This window comes from Diabrotica undecimpunctata, chromosome 9 (assembly GCF_040954645.1).
Source record: "Diabrotica undecimpunctata isolate CICGRU chromosome 9, icDiaUnde3, whole genome shotgun sequence".
Lineage (NCBI taxonomy): Eukaryota > Metazoa > Arthropoda > Insecta > Coleoptera > Chrysomelidae > Diabrotica > Diabrotica undecimpunctata.
Window position 1 is genome coordinate 90980631 of NC_092811.1, and position 21003 is coordinate 91001633.

The 21003-nt window shown below is 34.4% G+C and overlaps 1 protein-coding gene across 1 annotated transcript in view; it reads left to right on the forward strand.

Moving 5' to 3' along the window:
• Positions 1 to 10036: 10036 nt before the first annotated feature.
• LOC140451225 (LIM homeobox transcription factor 1-alpha-like) overlaps positions 10037 to 21003 on the forward strand; it is a 39497-nt gene continuing 28530 nt past the window's right edge. Inside the window, exons 1-2 of the mRNA XM_072544959.1 lie at positions 10037 to 10245; positions 16078 to 16274. Of these exons, the coding sequence (XP_072401060.1) occupies positions 10086 to 10245; positions 16078 to 16274 (357 nt within the window). The 5' untranslated portion in view covers positions 10037 to 10085. The remainder of the gene's footprint in view (positions 10246 to 16077; positions 16275 to 21003) is intronic.

Sequence of the window (21003 nt, forward strand, 5' to 3'; positions counted from 1 at the left end):
AGAAGTGTCAAATAGTAACTGTATGTAAACAAAGTCCGTTTAGAGTTATAGAAAGTGGATTAGGTTTATGCTTTTTGGTGAAGTCAATTACTTTGGATTTAGATGCTGAAAACACAAATTCAGCACGCGTAGACCACGTGTCTATTTTGTTTATTGCATTTTGTAGCAAAGTGCTGGTGGTAGTTGTGACTCTGCCTTGGCAGTTTAATATAATACCTTCAGCATATATCGAGTACCTGACTGGTGGTTCTATATATGAGTAAAAGTTATTCATGCTAAGTAACAATAAGGTAGTGCTTAAAACTGATCCCTTAGGTAAACCGTTATCCAAAGCATGTGGTTTTGATATTTTTCCATGCTCTAAAATATCGATTTGTTAAATTTTTTTTAAAAATAAATAAATGTTACTAGTTAAATTATATTCTGTTAATTTTCTGAGAATTAGAGACCTTTGCACTGTGTCGAAAGCACTTTGGATATTTAAAGTTACTGCAATGACTTCGCTTATATTCGAAAATGCGTTAACAATGTCAGTGTGTAGTGTGACCAAGTTATCCATTGTACTTTGATGTGATATGAAGCCTGTTTGGAGTGGGTCAAGAATATTTTTTTTCTAGATACCATAGCAAGCTTTTATTGACCATATTTTCTAATAGTTTACATGGCGAACAAGTGAGAGAAATTGGTCTATTTATGATTTTAGAAGATTTGGAGATGAGTCATTCTTTCTGATCGCAATTGTAGTTGCTTGTCGCCATAACGTTGGGAACTGCTTCTGAGACCAGATCTGTTTATATAACTTCAGCAGTTTGAGATGTGCGTTTGGATGAAGATTTTTTAACAATATTGATATTGTTAAAAAATGATTGAATGAGGAGATGGCTTCGTTTAATTCTAGAAGATTAAAAGAAACGTTAATAGAACTAGCGTTAGAAAATATTTTGGAGCTGCACTCCAGCTCCAATTAGTATCTGACTTAGTGGGAAGATTCGGAATATTTGATTTATCTGAAAAGTCGGAGGCAAAGGTATCTGCAATATGTTGATCATCGGTAACTGTTTGATCCTACAAGGAGATGGCGGCAATTTTGCTGAATGACTTTTCATACGTCTTATCTTTGACCACAGTTGCGCGGGTGAAGTGTCTTTTGTGATTAAACTAACGTACTGATTCCATAGGGCCCAATTTAAAACAACGTTTTATTAGACATTGTAAATAGATATCAAGAATCGCTATACAGTTTATTGACTAGGAAGTATTTGTTGTAACCAGAAATTCTTAGTGATTGCCATTTTTTGATCGACATATCAAAAGTAAAAAATATTTTTTATAGCTTAAAACTGATTGAGATCATTATAATATTTAAAATTGTCTGCTAAATTTACAGCTGACTTTTTTTATTAACCCATCTTAGTTTGCCTAAACTTTCATCACTTATAAAAAAAGAGACATCAAATTTTAAGAGCATTTGAGCGTAATCGTTGTAAAAGTGTGGCCGATGATATTAATGGTGTCACATTAAACGCCGTTTCGCCGACCCGGTGCATATTTTAATATATAATATATATTGCGGTGGCGTCGCTGATGCCGCAGCACGTGTGACGTTGCGACGCTATTTGTGCGTCGCGACGGGGTCGTGTGTCTAACTGCTTGTTTTTCAGAGGCGTGCGATGGTGTTTTTATGTTAATGCAAGCGGTTGGCTAATGTGGCACAAATTTCGCCCGAGTTACATTTACATAAGGCGCGTTTTTCTTTTTATTTTGAATTTATAACTATTATGTGGAAAATCATCTTGCTATAGTTTAATATTATATTATATAAAATGAAAGGATGGTAATCTTTGCTGATTAGATGGAGTAAGAGTTTATAAAATATTGGCTAATCTGGCAAAAGAGGCTATGCGTACTCTTGTCAAACTTTTTCGGTGAGTTTTTTTTCCAACATCTGAAGCCACTCAGTGAAAAAATGTATTGTCTTTTTAATTTCATACGGACCTTTCCATTAACTTTGCAGTTTGAAAAACAAGCCTTGACAACTTGTGGATTAAAAAGTCAAACAAGACCACCTGGATGTGTTGTCGGGTAAAATTATGTTGTTCTTTCTTAACTTCAGGCGGTCGATATATTCTTCGTTTGCAACATGTTCTTCGGAAGGTCTGCAGCCAAACTCTAGGTTGCAGGGTAAACGAACTTCACGAACTCAAATCAGGCAGGTTGGAGTCTGGCCTGTAGTTTCATGTACGGTCGAGCGGTAGGCCATTAGGAATAAATGAATGTGCTGGTTCCAATCTCTTTGATGTTTCGATACAACTTTGGATAGATGTTTACCCATCGTTCGGTTCTGGTCTTATTGACACCAATCAATTTATAAACGTTTTGAAAAAGGTTTACTCGAAGATTCGCCCTTGATCGGAGTGGATTTCCAAGGGAACACGAAATCGGCCGAAGAATTCTTTAACGAGTACCTCTACAATAGTAGCAGCTTCTTAATTTGGTATCGCGTAGGCCTCAGTCCATTTCGTAAAATAATCCGTGGCTACCAGGATATATTTATTTCCATCATTTGTCTCTGGAAATGAACCTGCAACTACTGGACTACCAACATTGTACTGTTTCATGGGTGCCCTCTTTTTACTAACTGGACCATTACTGGTTGCACACAGTTCACATTTCCGCAATACGCAATACTTCTGACACTTTACTTTTAGGTACAATCAACTGAAGCTTAGATTCTGTACCATCATCGTTCTCAAATGTTCTATACAGAAGATTATCTTTTAGCTCTAGGCAATTCCATTGGCTCCAGTAAGACTTGACTTCTGGACTACATGCACTAATGTCTTGCCAAGTAGGTCTCTCACTTTAATGCATTCAATCCAATACTCTTTTTAGACATGGATCATCTGCTTGGGCTTGGGCTTGGGCTTGTAGCTGTTGAGGCTGCCATTGATTATTTATGAGGATGGTTCATCTCACGGGACAAAGTCGTTTTTCTAATTTAAAGCAGTGATTACAATTTGCACTACATGGCCGCGTTGACTGAGCATCAGCGTTTGTATGAATTTTTTCAACCCAGTGTTTGATCTGTTCTTGCTTTCTGACTGTTGTATTATTTTCTTTTAATTTTCGGCGAATGTGACCTACATCGCCACCATTCCAACATCTGGGTTCGCGTCTCTTCGGCATCGTGTTACGAACTATTTTCCATACGATTGTCTTCAGACGTTTATCGTTTTGTTTGTTGCTCTTTTCAGAGGTTCGTACTCGATAGCTCCGTGAAGCTTGACTAGCTGTTTCGTGTTCCAAGGCAATGGCGAGCACTTCAACTAAAACTTTCGGTCTTGCAAGTCGTAAAGCTTTCTGTAGTTTACTGTCTCTCAACCCATTTATGAAGGTATCTACAGCAATTTCTTCCAATATGTTATGTCTGGTGCCTCTGGATAAGCTAACCGCACTATACGAGCAACATCTGCTTCAAACTCTTGCATTTTTTACTTGCTCGTTGAATTCTACTTCCTAGTTGTGCTTTGTAGACTTGTTTTAGATGGGCATCTCCGTAACGTCTATCTAGTTGAGTGAACAAGGTCTGGTAATATTTTTCCTGACCCTTAGAAATCGATCTTAGGATATCCCCAGCATCGTCTCGTAAAACAGCCGTCAAGGAAACATCCTTTTCTTGTTCTGTCCAATGATTGGCTGTCGCAATAGCTTCAAATTGTCCCAGGTTTATGGACCAAGAAGACTTCCCATCAGATGGTGGCAATTTGAATCTCATCTCATGTGTTGTTTCGTCTATCGGTGATTCTTCTTTCACTATCACAGGATTTAAAACTACTGCATTAACTGGTGGTAGCACTTTCGTATTAGTTATCATGCTCTCTAACTGTTTAATCTTCTCTTCTACCTTATCGAATGTTCTAAACTGAATTTATTTTTAAATTAATAAATTACCCTACACCTGACACCAACTGTAGCGTTTTACCAATAAAGCGAGCCGTTCTAATTTATGTAAATATATTTATTTATAAGTTTACAGCACGATAATCTCTTAACAACTAAACTAAGCTAATATTAACGCTGCTTATATATACAAGTGATTATGTACTATAATAATCTGGAATAGTCCATCTCTATTTTCGCTTGTAATTGACGTCTCGTTCTCTCCCCAGTCGATACTTCCGGAACATTCCCGAACACAGATCATCGTCTTGACCGTTATACGGTTATATGGGCTACATCGAAATAAGCATGTTCATTTCAATATACATTCGTATCTGTTCTATTTTCACAGGCTGTTGATATTTGCCCACAAATATTTTTTGGGAGTTCTATTATTTGTCCTGTCCTGACCTGTTTTATTATTTGTCCCTTGACATACAAATCTACATTTGTTGGTATCTTTGAAAATACTATAATTTTAGTTTTGGACACATTTAGGTGTAAACCGAACATTTCGCTATAACGAACTACCGCATTTATTATATTTTGTAGTTCTTGTGCATTGCTTGCTATTAGGACGGTATTGTCAGCGTACCTGATGTTGTCTATGTTGGTTTCGTTAATCTTGAGTTCACCTTGAACCTTGTCTAATGATTTTCTGAATATAGATTCCGAATACAGAATAAATAATAGTGGTGAGAAGGCGCAACCTTGTCATATTTCTCGTCGGATTCGTATATCATCGGATATTGTGTGCTCTATTTCAATTGTTGCCGTTTGGTGCCAATATAGTTCTGAGATAATTCGCAAGTCTTGTTTGCCAATTCCAGTTGTACTCAGAATTTCGATCATCTTTTGATGGTTAACGCAGTCAAACGCTTTTCGATAATTAATAAAACATAATTCAAACAATGGACTATCTTAGTTCCTAGTCTGACCAAAGGGTGATCTATTTCACAGACACTTTAAAATATATGTGGCACAAGCATTAAGTGAATAGAAGCAAAAATGCCATGAATAGCAAGCAATATTATTGAATGACAATGAGGACTTTCAATATACGACAAGGAAACTAAATACTAAATACAAAAAATGGGACTTGAAAATTAACTTAATTTGAAAAACAAAATACCTTTCAATAAATAGAAGCTTAACTAAAAAGCAATATTCTAGCAGCTGGGATGTAGTACCTAGAAAAATGTGCAATTTGATAATAGAGTAACATTGTTTAGCTTATTACTGAAATGAATCCTTAACAAAATTTTAGTCCATTGAAATGTTAATTTTTTATACCTTAACGTGAATTTCTTTTGTGAAGGCGCAATTTTTATTTTTTTGATGTGTTGGGAAAGTAAGCATAAGCTTAAGTTTAAGTGTGTGGGGTCGCCACCCTTGTCCCCCGGCCGTCATCTTAAAAAAGAGGGGAAAGGGTTTTCGCACTGTATCTCGTAAACTAAGAACCTTACAAAAAATGTTAGTAATAATTATTTATAGCAAATTAAATTGTTAACAACTCTATTTGTACTACTTTTAATCGTAAAATGGAAAATAAAAAAATTATAAAAATAACTAAAAATTTTGGAACAAATTTTCTTTTGGGCCTTTTATTAATTTTTTTCTTGTAATTTTACGAAACAATATCATCCTAAACCTACATTTTTGTAATTACTTTATTACAACTGTTATATTATAACAATTAGTTCTTGAATACTCACCATCTTGGAGTAAGCGGTTCAAAGGGTTTTCGCGCTGTATCTCGTAAACTAGCAATCGTACAGAAAATTTTATTTAACATTATTTATAGCAAATTAAATTGTCTATAAATTTATTTATATTACTTATTATACTAAAATTGAAAATAAAAAAATAATTAACAAAAATAACAACATTTTTGAACAAATTTTCTTTTCAGCCTTTTCAACTTTTTTCTAGTCATTTTACAGTAAAATGATATCAAAACATTATTATAAAGGGTTTTGTAATGAATCATTTTTACTACAAATTTGTATATTTTTAATTAATGTTTTTGAGTTTTACAGCGCTCCAAAGTTGACCGGGTTACTTTTCTAGTATTTAATTTTCTATTATATATATTTTTTATTTATATCATTTGAAATCAATTTAATATTTTCTTCACATGCCTATGTTATTATTAATTATTTATTTTCGACCCATTCCGCTACCATAAAACTTACCCCACCTCGTGCGCACGAAAAAGCACCGATAGACAGAAATAAAGTATAATAAGAGCACCGTAACAATATTATTCCAAGATAAATTCCTTGGTAATGAAAAGAACTTGTTCACTACATTAGAAAGGGAGCAGTCCAATGCTGTTTCTTCATGCTTTTTTAGGATGCGATACAATATTAGTAGCTTACAAGATCAACAAATTTAAATTCTTTAATATTTTACAGAAACATCTTGAGTTAGCTAGCGTAACAGCATTATTTCTCAGTGAGAAAGCCGAGCCATCTTTGCCCACTGACGTTGGCGAACGTTTTTTTGTCTCTTTATATCGTGGAAATAAAGATGATTCTGTAACGGCATGAGATATAGACGATTCGCCAAGACAGTGATCAAAATTACATTTAATTTATCATCGTTTCCGCAAACACAATATGCAACTCGTTTTTACAGTGTTAGAGTTTATCATCAAGAAATGCACTTATCAAGACTTAGCACCCCCGAACTTCAGAAATTAATTTTCTGCAGATGCAAGGAAATCTGTGAAAGTATGGATGGTTGCCGACAAGTATGTCCAAAATGCTTTGCAGTGTGCATTTATTTTTTTGGCAGTTGGTTTTTTAACTGGTCATTGTCAACTAAGCAAACACCTCCACACACTGGGGCTAGCAGACATATCGCTATGTAGGAAGTGTGAACGAGAAGATGAAATTGTAGAGCGTGTCCTATGTGAATGCCCAGAGTTATTGTTAATACGAGAGTACGCGTTCGGCGAGTCCTGGCCCACATAAGAGAGATGTCTCCTGGTGACTTCCTAGAAATGTCAGGATGGACAATGAGCTAAGGGTAACAGCTCCCTGTGAGGATTCACAATGGGTGAATTATGGCCTAAGTGCTGTGAAACTTAACTCGCCCTCTCGACACTACAGATACAGATAGGGTCACTAGGCTAGGAACGTGCCAAGGCTAGGTTTCCTAGGCTATAGTCCACCCCTGGTGCTAGTTTACAGCACCGCTAACTGTTCTACTTTTTTTTATTATATTAGGAGCATTTTTTATTGAAACATTATTTAGTGCCGTCGTCAGAGATTTGACCCCTAAAAATTATACGAACTAGCTGGATTGTGCTGAGAATGTAACTTTTAAGATCCCAAAACATATGCAAAAATGTTTGCTCCTCTTACCTCAGTACTTTTCAGCTCCGCGCGCGAAATAAATTTTTTAAATAAAATTTGTATCAACTCTACGGTAAAAATTCGATATGTATTGATCAGAGTGACCTATCGACAAAAATTAAAATTGGTTTTTAAGATAAAAAGTGCAGCTTTCGTATGAAATTTTTGCATTTTGCCGCAACAGTTTCTATAAAGCTGTTAAACCAATAAAAGTTTCGGGATTTTTGTTTTTTTTTTACGATTCTCTTGAAATCAATAACATTTATCACTTCCATTGACTGGACATGAAATCTCGATTTTGAGTTTTGGCCATAACTATAAGGCATTTGAAATATACCTAAAAAATAAACGATTTCAGTTCATGGAAAATGCTTCCACGAAAACAGCATTAGATGGAATTTGTAGCTGATATTGTGTAGTTCTAAAAAACGTAATTATTGTGCAATCGAAAAGATGGAGTTTTAAACGTTTTGGATGGTTTGTAATGTCAAAGTTTCATTTCAGCTTTTTTAGGCATAGTTCAAATGCCTCATATTTTTTGCTTGCACGCCCATCACTGATATTTAAAAACACCGGCAGCTTTAAGCATTGTTTCTGAGAGAACGGTTCATTGTACAGAACAAGTGCTAATAAAAGTTTTGGTTCAAAATAATTTCAGTTACGCATTTCTTGTTTGAAACATTTTTTCTACGGTAGAAGTACATATTCTTGGTAAACCGATGTTTTTTGTTCCTTCCCCCTACGAGAGGGGTTTTAGTGAGAAGCCCGGGGTAGGAGTGGCAACTTTTTTGCATCTTTTGGGTTCTCAAAATTGACATTCTTAGCAAAATTTAGCTTGTTCATATTTTAGAGGTTCAGTGACTATTTCGTCTCTGACGACTGGAGTAATTGTGTTTTGGAAAGGCGGTTAATTTGAATTTTTGCAAGTTCAAATATATTATTAATTTGCCGAAATAATTGCAAAACACCGTTTTTTCACTATTTAATAAATGTTAATAACTTTTGCAATAATGGTCGTGAGTAATATATGAGACATTGATATTAAGGCTATTACTATGTGTTTATATAAGCGAGCAACATTTCAAACAGATCGGTTTGTTAGTTAAGGATTAATTGTTAAATATTTATCCCAGATGTTAAAAGTGTAAATACTTATTGCTGCCTTAGTTATGCTTCTATAGTTATTTGACAAAGAACAATGGATTTTTGAATACTTAAACAATACAAAGAAAAGGGAAAAAAAAATTTGCAAAAAATGTCTTTAAACAAGCCAAAAAGGAATGTTTTTTGCTAATAAACAAATAGAATAACTTTGTAATTTTTGGTGGATCATATTTATAATTAGGTGGTACAAAAGCTAGCTGAAAAACACAAATTAAAAAAAGAACCCTCTACCACAAAGAGAAGCCAAGTTAGTAATTTTTTTAATCATCTCTTTTGTTTATAAATATTAAAAGTTGAATATTTTATTAAGCAATTTAATATTGAAAATGTGCAATTTATGTAATTTGAAATAAGTAGTAGTCCTCAAAAATGTGAAGGGTCTCTTGGGCAGTTTGCCAAAGATGAGTGGTGGGGGAAGAAGTTCGGAGTCTGTCAGATTATAACTTTGCAAAACATCCGGTTTTAGAACGTGAAGCCTTTATTTTTGTTATCTTGATCTGGATTTGGAATGAGGAAAAGATCCCTAGCGACTGGAAAACCGGAATTATATGCACAATCTATAAAAAAGGAGATAAACTGAAATGCGGAAATTATCGCGGTATAACCTTCTTGTTACTCACTAGTAAAAGCAACAATGGACTCATCAACAGAAACTGTCTAGTACAAAATGAGCTCACTGAGAACTTTTCAATAGTCAAAGGTTAAAACAAGGAGACAGGCTGGCACCAACACTATTTAAACTAACTCTTGAATAAATGGTAAGCCAGCTGAATATAGGAAGAGGTAATCTAACAAATAAATCAATACAAATTGCCGCATATGCCGATATTAGCATCATGTCTCGCAGAAAAGAAGAGGCGGGAGAAATATATTCACAATGAAAAACAGGGGCAGAAGAGACTGGACCAGAAATAAATATTCAAAAGACAAAACAACTAACACAGGCAAGAGCTAGGGACAACAATTGCACAGTTGAATTAGAGGACGATATTGAAACTGTTGGAAAACAAAGCTTACTTTTCACTCGCCCATGTGTTCCGCTCCAAAAACACACACTGGAGATCGAAAATCAGGCTCTACAAAACTATTATCAGACCAGTAGTATGCTATGGATATGAGACATTTGTGATGACAGAAGACACAAAACGAAAGCAGGAAGTCTTCGAACGAAAAGTCCTAAGGAATTTATTTGGACCTATTAACGAAAACGGGGTAAAGGAAATCTAGGTACAACTATGAACTCTACCAACTGTTCAAAGAGGCACCGATCTCAGAATTCGTTAAACTTCAGAGACTTTGATGGGCTGGTCATGTAGTGATAATGAAGACCGGAAGATAGCCAAAAAGAGCCCTTGATAGTAAAATGCAGGGCGCAAGGCCAAAAGGAAGACCACGGAAAATATACTCTACATATATACTCTACATAAAGGCAAATTCTCCGCATACAAGATCTACAACAATTTGTTAATTTCTTTGGTCTTAGTTTCAATATCTTTAACTATCTTTATTCTTAAAATTGGTTAACACATATAATTCTAAACATAAACTTTATTTTGTTTCAGACTCTTTGTAAAAAAATGCCTTGGTTGTTCAGAACGAGTATCACCCGAAGAATTGGTGATGCGAGCTAGCGATAATATTTTCCACCTTAGATGCTTTGTGTGTGTCGTTTGTGGCATTAGACTGCAAAAAGGGGACCTCTATGTCATCAAACAAGGGCAGCTCTTCTGTAGGACTGATTACGAGAAGGAAGTGGAAATGATGCAAGGATTTGGATATGGTAATTATAAATATATATTTTTTTAATATATAGTACTTAGTACGAATAGAGTTTTCTAGAAGCATGTTCTAGAAAAACCGTTACAAGTCATGTCTAAAGGTGAAAAAATAATATGAAGAAAGTAGATGCCAATTGCAAAGGAAAAAGAAAATCTTTCTAAGTTCGAAGCTGAATAAATATTACTGAATTTTTACGAAGGTCTTAGAGGTTTATATTTATTAATTGCGTTAAAAAAATTTATTTATCAATCGTGAGTGTTACGAAAAAAAAATTGTTAGTGTATTTTCGTGAAAATTTTAGAAAAACTGTTTATCTATCAATAGGAGAAAGATACGAATAGTACATTTTTGTAAACTTTTTAGAATGTCATGTTGATAGCCTGTATATAATCTGTTTTCCTATTGGCGGAAGTACATAGTGCATTTCGCGAAACTATTAGATTCTTGTTTAAGATTCTTGTTTCAGATTTATTTGCTAAAATTAAGTTTTTATGCACTAAAAACAAATGTTGAGCGCATCTCGAAAAAAGGCTTTGATGTTTTGGTCATTTACTTAAGACGGATGGATCAAGGTAGCCCAAACGCGTATTCTCCTGCTTGGTTTTTATATCTGTAACTAGGACACAATGAAGAATACGGAGGAGTTACTAGAATTGATAAAGGATTTTTCTGCCGAGATAAGTGTTGGAAAAGAGAAGCTTACTGTCAGGATAAATGTTTGATACGAATACTTGTACCAGACAAGTGCTGATTTGTATGTCACAAACATTTATTCTGAATACGGTGCTGATAAAATGAAAACAAAAAGTGAATCAAGTCAATATCAATAATCAATATTCATCAATCGATGCTATCTATCAGATTTAAGATGTAGTTGATACACCCAAAAGAAAGAAAAGAAAAAATGAGCATTAAAAGTAATGAATCTTATGGTTTTGAAGATAATAACCATGTTTAATCTAAACTCTGGTCTCTAAAAATTAACGAAGATATTAATATATAAAAGTAAGATACTGAAGACATAGGTAATATATCAGATGAATTAGATTAGTAGATACAAAGATAAGTGACACTCAATTCGGATTTCGAAATGGGGAAGCTTTTGCCTTAAATGTGTTAACACAACGATGCAGAGATATGAATTTAGATGTATATGGATGTTTTATTGATTATAGAAAAGCATTTGACCGCGTTAACCATCAGAAGATGATCAACATTCTGAGAACAACTGGAATTTACGAACAAGACTTGCGAATTATCTCAGAACTATATTAGTGAAAAACGGCAACAATTGAAGTAGAGCACACAACATTCGAAGAGATATGAATCCGACGAGGAGTGCTACAAGGTTGCGTCTTATTACCGCTATTATTTAATCTGTATTCGGAATATATATTCAGAAAAGCATTAGACGTCGTTCAAGGTGGAATCAAGATTAACTGAACCATATTTTCTTTTTATTTAAATTTCTTATGTGTACCCATGCGAGAGATGCATATGTGATTATTGGAAGTATGATGCAGTGTATCAGTCTCATTTTCGTCTTTATGCGCAGTTTGCTTTATCTATTTGTGACTCCTCTTATTGCTGGTCTGGCTGTTGGTATTTTCTGGATGGTTGTGTCCACGTATTGCATAAAGGTTAAGCCTTAGTCCATGATGACTCCTAGGTACTTATCTTCTTTTTTTCATTCAATGGGATCATCTTGCACTAACAGCTGTTACTCTGGGGTTTCTCTTTTCTTTTTGAATATAATTGCTTGTGTCTTCTCTATATTGGAGAGACTATTTTTCATTGGATACACCAGGGTAATTGGTAGATTATTGACCTCTACTTCTATGTTTCTGTGTTTGGCCGCAATCGCTGTGTCGTCTGCATAACGGCTGAGTAGTGTTCCTGGTGTTCTTGAAACATCTGCGATGTATATTTTGTACAGTAGGAGTTAAAAGACTGTTCCCTGCGGCACTCCAGCCTCTGGAGCCCCGACTTTGCTCAATAGGTCACCACTTACTTTACGTCACTCAAGAATAGGAGCTTTAGATTTTTATAATAGTTTACCTAGTAAATTTGCTGCTCCTGTAATATAAAGCTATTTAAAAAAAGGTTTAGAAAAATAGACAATAAAGTTAATTACCAACAAAAACTAAATGAAGAGTTGAGATAGGGGAGGTAATTAACATGGGACTTATAAATAAATATAAGCAATTTAATTAAATTGTACTTACAGCTAGCAAAAGAAGTATGTCGAGCAACAACAATTACAATTATATATTTGAAGAACAGCGTGAAAATCAATGTAACGAGTTCTAACTCTTTAGTTTTTAGTTTATGTAATTAAGACACGTTAAGAGAGTCATATTAACGATCGCCACGGGGGCCTGGGGTGGGGGGTTTGTTAGCTTCCCCCAGAGCACAAAGTTCAAATGTCCGAATTTTATGAGACGAATGCAATCAACTCAAGTACTTTCAATTTGCGCTGGAAAATCCGCCATTCCACCTCCTATACCGGTTACACCATTACCTAATTCACCTAAGCGGGATGGACTGTAATGACAGGCACTACAAGGCGGTATAACCACTTGGATTGCATTTCCAGGAGCACTCAGGTCTCCTGGCTTCGCCGCGGACCCGCCGTATGGATCCTACGTTGGCGGGACGCATTTGTGTCAACATAAGTGAATAACGTAGATTCCCCCCAGCAGGTGAAGTCCGGGGACCCTCGAACACTGACGACCCAATAAACCTCGTTTGGATAAAGCAGGGCGCATACAGGTATGGCCAGCATCCTAAGCAAAGTCTATCCTGTTCTGGTAGAGTCAATGCTCGTGCGAGTCCGTCTCCAGATGAGAATGACACGTTAGCCATACAGTGGGACTCTACCCTCCCCGCAGTACCTGTATTGCTATACATAGATCTGCCAGTGTTCTTGGTGAGAGCGAACAAGTGCACGCAGGTGGAGTAACGAACCACCTCGCACGTTTGACAGATTACCGCCGAGAAGCCTACTACTCTACAACTCATCTCCACTGCAGGCAAGTCCTACTTGCTGAACTTGCAGAACCTAATACAGAGGTTACGTGGAATGAAAGTAAAGTGATCCCATATGAGCTCGTCTCGGATACTAAGAACGCAACCCGTTTACTAGTGCGACTTATGAAGTTGTCTCGCTTCTAGTACTCCCATGCCGACTAACGACACCTCAAACAACGGCTAAGTTACTGTTCGGTACGTAGGAACTAGTTCTCGATCTGTATTCGTTGCTGCTATCCCGACACCTCAAACAACGACTCACCATCTCTTATTCCATCCACTTAGTCCCCTCTTACGATACGTAGAAACCAGCATCTTAGCGGTAATCGTTTCGTCCGTTTGCTCGTAGGAAGCTACTAGTACTCGGCCGCCGCTAGACAGCCGTGTCTCTGTTTCCTTTCACGTATTTAATTTAAAAGTTGTATTCTTCCAACTTTAGTCTAAATTTGGATATTCTGTTTGAAAGGTTCGTCATACCAGATATGTACACCAATGGACGATGGTCCGTCAGAATAACAAATTTGTTTTGTAGCAGAAAATGTCTCCAATTGGAAATGCTCCATACTATTGCTAACAATATTGTATATTGTTAGCTGTATTTTACCTTTATCGTTCAAAAATTCATCGTACAATTCGAGTGCATCTAGAAATGCTGTAGTAGATAGAATCTTTGGTAGATTTTGTGTGTTAAATAAAGTTCCCTGCTGTTTTTAGATCATAATGTCGTTATTATGTTCCGATTAATGATTATCTGCTTTCCTGAAACACTGAAATGTAGCCCGCGTTTCCATGGAACAATTACGTACGCCATTACTAAATTTATTCAAACTCGTAAAAATAACACAACCGACACTATAGATATAATCGCAATTTTCAAACATACTGCAACTTTATAGATTTTAACGGTAATCAGATCATTACGGGAAACGTTATTAAATGTTTTTTATTCCTAATAAGTAATTATAAACCTTTTAAAATTCCATTATCTATTACCACAGTCATTAAAAAGAAATTGTTTACTATCCATGTAATTACTAAAATTCCATTTTTTTAATATATACTAATAATCGGACGTTTTTGACGGAATTTTTGAGAATCTCTGATTGTATGTTGTTCCTACGGTTGCTGCCATAAAGAGCGGCAAAGTTGTTGAGACAATTCTCACTTAGTTTGCGTGGCCGTATCCTTCGTACACTGCATCGCATGTCTGAAATAAGCTATATTGAAGTATTTCGACTTATAGCACGTTTTACAACAGAAATTCATAAGTATTCTTGTTCGCTCCAATAATCACGTTCTCTGAGCAAAGTATGGTTTCTCGCAAAAATTAGAAACCCAATAAAAGTCCTTATTTCGTCCTTTGATGTGGTAAAATTCTATTTATTCTTTACCTCTTTAGCATAGCGAATTGTTTCGGTTACGATCCTTAACAGGATCGTATACTATTTCAGACGAGTTTTCTTGAAATTGGTCTTAAGTTTTTGAGGTTTCTTTTTTTTAACAACAGAAGATGCCGATGACCCTTCCAGCTCCGCATCGCCTTTTTCTTCGTTTTCTGGATCTTCTAGAGGATTTACCATCACGTTCACAGTACCAGGAATATCAGTTACGTCTGGCCGACCAATGTCGTCGTCGGCAATGCCATCCTCATTCGATTAGTCATCAACTTCTGGTGGAAACACAGTGATATCCGCTTCAATGTCCTCTGAAAACAGTACTTCAGGGCTTCTTTCATTTCTGGATTTCTGGAACTAAATGATAAACATTTACAGAAAAATCATATTAGCGACTAATGATCGCGGGAGTTCTAATGACTATTACTCTAACGCCACACAAAATGGAATAATTATTTCTATTACATTTTGTAAACGTGTTATTAGACCTTACCTATGTACCAACACAGCAGTAATACGATACAAATCCAGCACAATTACACACCCCAAATTTTCACTAAGAAATGACAAATTGAATAAACGCTGCTACCTGAAACTGACACCCGAAAGTCTATTTATACCTGAGAATGGAAAATACTATCCGCTGATACGTGCACGGATATCATATACACAGGAATATAAGGTGATCTACAAATGCTCAGACAAGGAAAGAGAAGGGACGGAGGGAGAGGTTTAGGTAAAGCATAAACCGGCACCAGAAAGGTTGTCAGGTCATATTTTATTTCTTCAGTAGATTGAGAATTATCAGAGAAACATCAAAGATTGGACCCACACAAGCCCAGAACAGAGAGAAATTTGCCATATTGATCGCCAACCTCAACAGAGAAGGCACTTAGGAGGAAGAGATTGAGAATAATGGATCAATAGATTTTTTTCAAAATTTATAATTGAACACTGATATAATATTCACTTTTTGAACATGACTTCATCATTACATATTTTTTAGTAGATCGACATAATATTTCAGTAAATCAGTAAATTAAAGTTGAAATCAGTAGATCTATTAAACAATCAGTAGATCTGGTAACCCTGCGAGATTTAGTAATAAGCAACGTACAAGCACCAAAACATGGCGGTTACATCGAAATTGGCTTAACTTTGCGAAGGTTTATTGTCAAAATTGGCGCGAGTTCTTATTCTGCAGTTTTCGAATACATACACTGTTTTCATAAGAATAAGTTATTTAAAATTCCTTGTTCCAGATTACGGACAGACACCTAGAGTGCCCCTATATTATTTGTTATTATTTTGGTTAGAGTAGTACTTTATATCTAAGTATTCAGTGGTTTATTAATCCTATGTAACATCTACATGAAAATATATATTTTTAGTCTAGATCATTTTTACAGGCGAATTTATATGCGATGACCTTCTGCAGTCAAGCAGATCACAAGATGGTAGAAGAGGACCCAAGAGGCCTAGAACTATATTAACTACTCAACAAAGAAGAGCCTTCAAAGCTTCATTTGAAGTCAGTCCGAAACCTTGTAGAAAAGTCAGAGAAAATTTAGCTAAAGACACTGGATTAAGTGTTCGGATAGTCCAGGTATGTTTTTGCAGTTTAATATTTGTTATTTTTTGGTTTAGTTTTTAATTGCATGCTTATTTTTCTACGCTTTATTTCAAACTCATCAAAACAAGACGATCCCTGCTGGAATATATATTTGTATAAGTACATTCACTAATAATTTTCCAACATAAACATGTCTTATTCTGGTATCAAAGAGACCGCCTTTCAAATCAAGGTTGTCAGACATATTTCCTAAAATTTCTAAGGTTATATTTAAAAAATATTCTCTATTCTCAATTCGTTATTATTCAATTGCTAGTCAACGAACGACACTCTTAAAAAATAATATGAACTTATTCTCAAAAATATATATATAAATTAATTAACTAGGTACTAATATTTACATGGACTCTTCACTAATGAATTAAAGCAACCGTGAACTTTGTATATATTACTTATATTCTAAGTAATTTTCGAATATTGGCAACATTGTAGTCTGGAGAGAATTTGAACGTTCGACGTTGCCCTGTTGGTGAATTTAGCGGTAATACTTTTATAGATATAATGATCGACTTTTAAGAAATCAGACAACTTTTAAGAATCCAAGTTCTCAAAAACGGTTTCAAGAATTGTATTATTTTTTTCCAAATTTCATTGATTTTATACCTTACCTGGAAACATGAAAAATTGCAGATATATTAATAATGGTATTAAGGTTATATTCACTAATTTTAAACTCATGCATTATGGCAACAGCGCGAAGCGCAAAGCCATAAATTCTAATGAACACCTGTTGTCTGGCTCGGCGATACCCTAAAATATTTCCTATTGCAGAGGCGGGGGCTTATAAGGTATAGGTAATATAAGTTATAAGTAATATTATATTTTTCTAGGATGGCATTTTTTAAGATGCATCAACTTCTGTGTTATCAATAAATAATGACAATTATGTTAATGACAGCTCTGAATTAAAAAATAAAGATTTGCACGTACAATCCCAAAGAATAGTTTTAAATATGTATGAGTGTTTGAAAAAAGAAAATATTGGGATGGCTGATAATGCAATTGTTTCGAGAATTCATGTATTAAAAAAATCGGGTATAAGACGATATATACAATTATTAAATTAGGCACAGTTACAGATCATTCCTTAAAACGAAAGCGACCAAATAAAAAATTGGGTAGGATTGACACTGCTGCAAAAGACGTTATTCAGCGAACAGTTTACAATTTTACAGGCACACTGACGATTCTTTTCAGTCCTTCTAATTAATTTCTTTACAGCTATCGCGATGCATCTTGAACACTAGTATTCATTATTATACAGTGTGTCGCATTTAAGATGAAGACAACTCTATATATCAGCTACTAAAATACATACAGATTTGACATTTTGCACAGTCATACATGTTGTTAGTGCACATTTTTTTAAGATAGTCATCTGAAATTTAAATTTTAAACGCGGCTTACTGCGAATCCACAAACAGGGTAAATTTTCGATATTTTGCTTCGCATTAGAGAAATCGGAAAAACTTATTTGGAAAAGTTGTTCCACTTATTGTAAACGCACATACCAAATTTCATGACAAAATTCGCAATTTTAGTTTTTCAGTATTATTTGTAATCTCGATCCTAAATCTACAATTGGCTGTCTAAAGATGCATCTCGGGACAGCCAACTGTCCGTTTTAGAATCCTGACTACAATTGAAGAGCTTATTTCCAAAGTGTCTTACATCCATATAATGAAATCCATGAAATTACAGATTTTCATTCAAATTTAACATACAAATTATACAATTTTACAATTTTCATATGCACTTTTAAATGGTAAATAAGAAGTTGTTTTGGTACATATAACTTTATTCTAGACTTGAAGAAATCTATAAAGTTTAAAAAAAGAAAATTTAAAAAATCGAAATTTTGGATTTAAGACACTGGAAATAAGCTCTTCAATTAATGAAAAAAGTAAAAGTGCGAATTTTGACATAAAACTTTGTTATGTGGGGTTAAAATAATATTTGGAACATCTTTTCCAAATAACTTTTTCAGATATCTCTAACTCGAAGCAAAATATTGAAGATTCACCCTGTTTGTGCATTAACAGTAGGCCGTGTTTAAAAATTAAATTTCAGTTGACTATCTTAATTGCTGGATAGACAATGTTTTAAAATTTTCTGACAGAATGAGCCATTATTTACAGATAATTGTAAAAAAATATTATGGTTTATGTAAAAACTAAATAATAAGTCCAATATTCTTATAAATCACTAAAATTAACAAGCTTTAATTTGAAAGAATTAATTTGTTATTTATTCGGTGTTGTGAGCCCGCTCCCATTTGAAAAAAAAAACTGATTCTGTCCTTTGAAGAGTCCTATTCAAAAATGCCCCGTTTAAACAAATCGAAGGTTGAAGGGTGCCGGACATTTTTGCCGGAAACAATTCAAATTCAAAAGATCACCTTTTTCTGCTACGGAAAATATTGCTCCGATTTCTCACCAAAATCAATGTTGATACTTTAGTTTAGATACTCTTGAATCTCAAAAATACTCATTTACATATTTTTCAAGCCTCGAAAATGCATATTAGGTATCGCATTTTTCGGATTTTAAATCGCTTATATCTCCAAAACTATTAACTTTTGAGAAAAATGACATAGATCTTATTTAGAGTCACCCAAAAACCTAAAAAATATTTTTTGGAGCACAAAAGGTGATATTTTGAATTTGTTTAAAAAATTGTTTAAACAATTTCTGCCCAAAAATTGAGAAATTTTCCTGAATATAATTATGTAAAAATTAATAAAAATTATATGATTTTTCTTGAAATATGCGTTTGATAACTGATCCCTTTTCTTAATTTCCACGCCAATGGTCGGCATCGACATCAAAGAACCTCAAAAGCCGACGCTTGGCAAATTGACAATGGAAAAAGTATAATAAGCAAATAAAAATAATGTGAGTGGTTTAAACTATAGATATTTTCCTATAAAAATGAATGCACTTCATTCAAGGTTTATGACGTCAGAACCCCACAGCGTTGCCAAAATAACAGAATAGTTGTTAATAAGTGAGAAATTTTTAAAATGTCAACTATTTAAGAATATAATAAATATACTAGTCAATTGGATTTTTAAAATGAACAAAAATAATCACATTTTCAAAATTTCTTTTTTCAATATTCAATAATGTGGGAAACGAAATACGTTTGATCCATAATATTATAAAAGATCACATTAAAATGTATAATTTTAAATACTTATATATTTTTTAACACTCTATATTTTAAAACTCAACTATTATACTCAGGCAATAAATAAATCAATAACTTTTATTATGTAATATTGCATATAAATTAGAGAGTAAAAAAGGAAGTAGAAAGTGGTATATAAAAGAAAGAAGGAGTATTGTGAAATGAATTGAGAGAATAAAGTTCGTGTAACCTTCTGGCTAAGGACTAGTGTTAGAGTTTTCAGGTCGCACAAGCGCCTCTAACATGACTTAACGACTACTTTCGTAGCCGGGACCGACGGCTTTACGTGCTCTCCGAAGCGAGGTGGCAGCTCAGTTATATTAGGAATTGACAATTTTGTCGGTGCCGGGGTTTGAACCCGGGCCCTCCAGCTTGTTAAGCCAGTAACATAGCCACTGAGCTACGGGTGCCACAATTGACATAATAAAAAAGAATAATGAGAATGTAAAATGAACAGAAAGCTCAACTGATTTATAAGATTTCAGGAATAGGTTGGATAACATTCGGGAGAACCTAATCGAATTGTACTATAAAGAGACCCTTTAAAAGAAATTGAAGTGTGCACCAAAAGCTAATAGTCGATCTCGAGGTATTAACTACCATTGTAAAGTTATCTCAGCTTTAAAAATAGATAAGTGTTTAAACGTGTAATTATTTATTGCTCTAGGAGCGAAAGTACTATGGGCAAGATTTAATAAATAAACTGTGCTCGATATCTGCCTTTTATTTGATTAAAATCCAATTATTTATTTATTAACATAAAGAACAAGGATCTCTCATTGAAATTCATCTGTTATCTGATCCAGCATGAATGTAAATAAATACACAGAACACTGGTGAAGCCCCACTTTCAATCAAAATTTTACAGTTTCACCTACGTTTTTTCTAACGCTAGTTGTTACCTCTCATGCATATCTTGCATTACTCTCACATATTCAGATGACACTCCTTTCCTGCTTAATATCTACCACAATAGGTTGTCCTGCCTTGCATTAATAAATCGAAACGTAAACAGAGTTCTTACTCTAAAAAGGTGGCAATACTGTAAATAATTTTGCCAAACGCTGAACTGTCTTGCCAAATGCTGAAGAATTTCCGTATCAGTGGTGTAGGATTATCTAATCTATTTAATTAAAATTAATATTTTGTAGAGGATTAAAATTAAACAGTTATGTCATAAAATTTATTTTATTAATAATAAAAAATGGTTTTGGTTATTTAATCAATAGAATTCTCGAACATAAACACGATTAAATTTTTCTCATTATTATACCATGTCGACGCCTATGAAAAATCGAGCAGTTCCGTATGGGTGTCGTATTATTATCTGTGTGTAACTCTTAGATTGATATCATGGAAATTTTAAATACAAGTGACGTCATTTTGTATAAATCGTAACGTGTAACGTTTTTACTATGAAAAATGGTATATCTAAGTTTTAAGCATGAAGGTTTTCCAAACAGTTTCCAAATAAATAAAGCCGCTTACATAGGTAGGCCATATGTTAAGACAT